Below are 5,478 nucleotides of genomic sequence, written 5' to 3'. Positions count from 1 at the left end.
CCTCAATATCTCGTATTTGTTTGTTTGATAAGTTCGTTTGATATGATTGTTTGATCCGTCTGGGCCAACAACCGGTATCAGAGCTTAAGCACGTTGTTTGATCGGAGTTTGGTAGTCAAGATCCCCACCGTTATTTGTGGTTTGTGTTTGTCGCCAGGAATTTTTTGTTTAATCGGAGGAGGTTCAGTTTCTTTTATTCCTTTTGTAAAAAAGGTGATAATATTTTTCCTGTGTGGACCTTATCGAAAACCCCCTAAAGTCAGAAAGGTTTTATTTAGCCATCAAAATTATTTTGCAATTGATATTGTATGAATTAACACAATTGTGTTTTGTCTTATACGACACACCAAGTCAAGCCATAGTCAACAACACCTTTTTGTGTGTTTGTCGATCCAGAGGAAGACTTGAAAGCATCTTTATTGCTTAATTTTTCTTTAGTCACTTCTCGATCATAAAGAAATTAAAAAATAAAAAAAAATCGATCATCGAGTCATGACCGGTGATAAAGAAGTAGGGAGCTCGGGAACAATGAAAGAATCAACGGGTAGTTTTGTGTTACAAGCACCAAAGTTAACTTCGACCAACTATGCGTCATGGTCGGTTATGGTGAAAATTATTTTGGGTGCGAACGGTTTGAACGATGAGATTGATAAAGAAAAGGGTGCAGGAATTGAAGAAATAAAGAAGTTTATGGCCTTGTGTGTTATCTTTCAAACCCTACCTGAAGACGTGATGCTTCAGATGGCCAAGTATATTGAACCGAAAGATGTTTGGGAAGCGTTAAGAGTTCGTTATCTTGGTGCAGAAAGAACTCAGAAGGCTCATGTTCAAATGCTAAGAACCGAGTTAGATGGATTGAAGATGGGGGAGACAGAAAGTATTGATGATTATGCAGCGAAGTTGGGTGGAGTACAATCAAAGTACAAGAGCTTGGGAGCGGTACTTGAAGAAGAGGTTTTGCTAAGAAAGTTCTTGAATTCCATGCAGGATAAATATTTACATGTTGTTTCTTCGATGGAGCTACTCGCAGACATCGAAACAATGGCGTTTGAAGATGTGGTTGGACGTTTGAAGGCATATGAAGAAAGAAACAAGTTCAAGAATGTGAATGGAAGTTCATCCCAAAGTCAGCTCATGTTCACCCAAACCGAAAAGAAAGTTGAAAACTACCGAGGACGTGGTAGAGGCCGTGGAAGATACAACGAACGAGGAAGGGGGAACCAAAGACGGAATGGTGAGCGTAAGAATGATGAACGGGGTGAATACCAGAAAAAGAACCATGGAGAATGGGAAGATAAAAGGAAGTATGTAACGTGCTACAACTGTGATAAGATTGGGCACTACTCGAATGAATGTAAGGAACCAAGTAAAGGGAATGATGAAGTGAATTTGACAAAGAAAGAAGATGATGTTGATCCTTCTTTGTTCATGGCAGTTGGTTCAATAAAGAAAGTAAGTTTGAATGAAGAAAGGGTTATCCCTGGTATGTTTGAAAAGGATGAAAAGAATGAAGGTACATGGTACTTAGACAATGGTGCAAGTCATCATATGTCAGGAAAGAAAGAGTTTTTTACTACCTTGGATGAACAAGTTTCGGGTCAAGTGAAGTTTGGTGATGGATCCGAGATCGAAATCAAAGGTAAAGGTAATGTGATTGTGGTAAGTAAGACTGGTGAAAAGAAAATGTTTTGTGATGTTTTCTATATCCCTAAGTTGAAGACCAATCTTCTTAGTTTGGGAAAGTTAGATGAAGAAGGATGTAAGATTGAAATAGCCAGTGGGATGTTGAGGCTATATGATCAGAAAGAGAGATTGTTGATGAAGGTTCAGAGAAATCTGAATATGACGTACAACATCAAACTTCAGGTATGTTGTAATCCTAATAACTTTGAAGTTGAAAAGAGTGAAAGTTATGATGTGAAACCGATTATGAAAGTGAAGGAAATACGGTTTGGAACGATTCCAAAGGATTTGTTTGGAGTTCGTGAAAGTATTGGTCAAGAACGAGTTGATGAGAAGAAGCGAGTTGAGAAAGAAAATGACGATGCGGTTTCAAAGTTAAGTACAGAAGGAACGAATGCTAAGTTTGAAGAAACGGTGAAGCAAGTATGCTATAGTCAGTTGAAAAGGAGAAACAAATGCAAGAAGAAATACAATTCAAGATTAAGAGGGTGAATGAAGGATTAATCTTGAATTAGTAATATAGTTAAGGGTTTGTTTTGTTAAGTTTTATATTAATATTTGTTTAGTAAGGTAAGAATATTATGGATTGTTCTAGAATAAGTTTGTCTTGTTTTCCAAGTTAGGTTTGTATTGGAAAGCAAGTTTAGTGAGTCTATAAATAGGGTTTAGTTTATTAGTTTTATTAGGAGAGAGTTAAGAGAGAGTCAAGAGAGTCTTTTCTCCTTGTATGTTCATGAAGTTATGTTCGTTTGAGAAGTCTTTTGATTATATGAAAAGAGTCGAGGGTCGTTACCTCAATATCTCGTATTTGTTTGTTTGATAAGTTCGTTTGATATGATTGTTTGATCCGTCTGGGCCAATAAATGGACCCGGAGCTACATGCTATGACCCACGATTTATAGGTGGTGATGGTATTGTATTCTATTTTCATGGAAGAAGCAATGAGCATTTCACATTGATATCTGACAAAAATCTCCAAATCAACGCACGTTTTATTGGACTAAGACCTGAAGGTAGAACCCGCGACAATACATGGATCCAGGCATTGGGTATCAAGTTTGGCCACCATAATTTCACCCTTGAAGCCACGAGGACCGCTAAATGGGAGGATGATGTTGATCACCTAAAGTTATCGTACGATGGAACAGAATTGCACATTCCAGAAGGACATACATCGCAATGGAATTCAACCAAAGGCGATATACAAGTTGAAAGGACTTCAACAACCAATAGTTTAACCATCACTATAATTGATCTTGTGGAAATATTTGTTAATGTTATTCCAGTATCAGCGGAAGACAGTAAGATACATAATTATCAAATTCCTTCAAATGATAGCTTTGCACATTTAGAAGTACAATTCCGATTCTTTGGGTTGTCATCAAGTGTTGAAGGGATTGTTGGTGGAACTTATCGTCCAGATTTTGAAAATCCAGCAAAGAGAGGAGTGGCAATGCCGGTTGTTGGTGGTGATGACAAGTACAAGACTAGTTCACTCCTATCAGCAGATTGTGCACTTTGTGTGTTCTCCCCTGATAATATGAAGGATGAACATGATCCTCTAATGATGAATTATGGCATGCTAGACTGCAAAGGTGGAGCGAATGGAATCACATGCAAGAAATAAGTTTATTTGCATGATTTTACACGTCTTTTGGATGGTTCTTATTATATAATTGTATTGATTAATTTGTGTTAAAAATGTATGTGTGTATTGTTTCTATCACTTTGTACTTGGCAATTGATAGGTGAAATCTTTGAATTAATGTTTCTTTAATTATTAGCTTCGTTCTTTGAATTAATTTTCTTTTATTATCAATTTGATTTGTTGGGGTATTTTTTTTGCCCATGAGAAAGCCCAACAAATATTTATCCTACATGGGTATTATTATTATTTAATAATTAATAAAAAATATATAATTGACGTTGGTTTTTTTGGGTGAGCCATGACCCACATGATCTCACAAATTGATGTGGTGATTTATTTAGTGGGCTTGCCAAAAATCTTGGTGTGGGCTTTGACTCATACGTATGGAACAAGAAAGAAATACATATATATTGAAGAATCATTATTAGGTTTATGATGATTAATATTCTTCCGTCAATATACACACATACGAAACAAGAATTTTTGGAGTATTTTCTCTTATGCCAATCAGTGTTACGAAGGGAGGTTTTTGAGCTCCAAGGTTTTGGTGTTTTGTTGAAGATAAGAGACGTGCCAGAGATCGATTCAGTCTCTCGTTGGTGATACCTCTTACTCATATTATTTTGTAGTTTGATTCCATATACTTGAAGTTAGTTTGTACCAAGTATATGATGTTTTGTGTATGCCTCTAGTTTTACCTAGAGAAGACTTTTGTATTGCTCATTATTGGTGATAGTGAATTTGAAGCGGCTCTAGTAGTCCCGTGGTTTTTACTCTCGCCTTGAGAGGTTTTCCAAACTAAAATTATTGTGTCATATTTACTTTTATTTACCCTATTTGTTTGCATCCTCATTGGTTCGTTTGGGTCTGGAAAAATTTTTGCCAAACGAAGATTAATTCCGCACTTTTTGTTTACCGTTCATGGCTAGGTGGCCGTTTTTCCCAACAGAGTGGTATCAGAGCTTCGGCTCTTGTTCTTGGGTTAAGACTTGTTTGAACGATGGAAGCTAATACGGGTAGGATGGAGAGTTTGTGTCACACCCCGACTTAGGGCCTAGGCGTGTGACCACAAGTTGGTACCTGTTTTGTAAATATATCAGAGTTTATGGGTTAATTTTAGCGGAAGGCTTTAGGTTGAATATAATATTAATTTACATTGAAAATTTACTTGGGAATTAAACACCCAAGTATAGTTTACAAAATATATGTTTCATAATACAAGGATTTGTTTATAAAAAACGGAGCCATCTTGTACGCGCTTCTATCTTTATAAGATTCCAACCCATTGCAGGTAATTAAGCATTAGTAGCGAGCCACCTGTCACACCCCACTTTAGGGCCTAGGCGTGTAACCAATAGTTGGTACCTGTTTTGTAAATACGTCAGAGTTGCGGGTTTTATTTCAGCGGAAGTCTTAAAATATTATTATATTGAAAACTTATTAAACTCTCGGGTTATAATACCCGTTCAATGTTTTAAATACATTTATTTAGAAAACATAACTCTTTTTAATATTTTGAAATAAAATATTTGAGCCATCAGAAAGCATCTAATGACTATAACTCCAATCTTCTATTCCTTCTTGCTTGTATGTTCTAACCTTTCTTGTTTCCCTGTAACATGGGTGGGAAAATACGTCAGCACAAAGCTGGTGAATAACGCTGACTCTAAAAATATCTTTTCAATACCTTTGTGAAAACAACAATAATACCTTTGTGACTACTCATTAGGCACCCAGCTAAATTGAGATCAAATTACCCTAAGTACCATGTACAATTAATTATATACACAATATCATTTCTCTGAACAGTCCCGTAGACCTTCAGAGGCATGTTGATGATATGCATGTGTAAGAACCCAAAAAAATGGGGCTAAATTTTTTTTAAGAGAAAACTTATTATTAGATACCGAGTGAAATGTCAGTCGTATAACAGAAGCTGTCGTACGATAATGGGCTCAGCCCAAATTAATCAAACAAAACCGAGACTCGTTTAACCGAAAGGAACCCGAACCAGTAACTCCAAAAAAAATTTCAAGAAGCTTTTCGTAGATACTTAAAAGTACCGAGTATCCAAAATATATAATCCAAACGTCAAGCGACCAGTTATACTACAATATGACGACTCAACCGAACGAAACGAAAACTGA

The 5,478-nt window shown here is 36.3% G+C and overlaps 1 protein-coding gene across 1 annotated transcript; it reads left to right on the top strand.

The window, feature by feature from the left end:
- Nucleotides 1-2,524: 2,524 nt before the first annotated feature.
- On the top strand, nucleotides 2,525-3,462 carry LOC143530751 (uncharacterized; the record flags this gene model as incomplete). The annotated part of the gene is made up of 1 exon (XM_077026203.1): nucleotides 2,525-3,462. A coding segment is annotated over one exon (786 nt), but the record flags the coding sequence as incomplete, so codon positions are not given.
- Between the last annotated feature and the right edge of the window lie 2,016 nt (nucleotides 3,463-5,478).

This window comes from Bidens hawaiensis, unplaced genomic scaffold (genome assembly GCF_021521415.1).
Source record: "Bidens hawaiensis isolate Kalapana, Puna unplaced genomic scaffold, B.hawaiensis_p1.1 tig00009022_1, whole genome shotgun sequence".
In the NCBI taxonomy this organism is placed as follows: domain Eukaryota; kingdom Viridiplantae; phylum Streptophyta; class Magnoliopsida; order Asterales; family Asteraceae; genus Bidens; species Bidens hawaiensis.
Note: the sequence above shows the minus strand (reverse complement) of the source record. Positions and strands in the feature narration are given on the sequence as shown.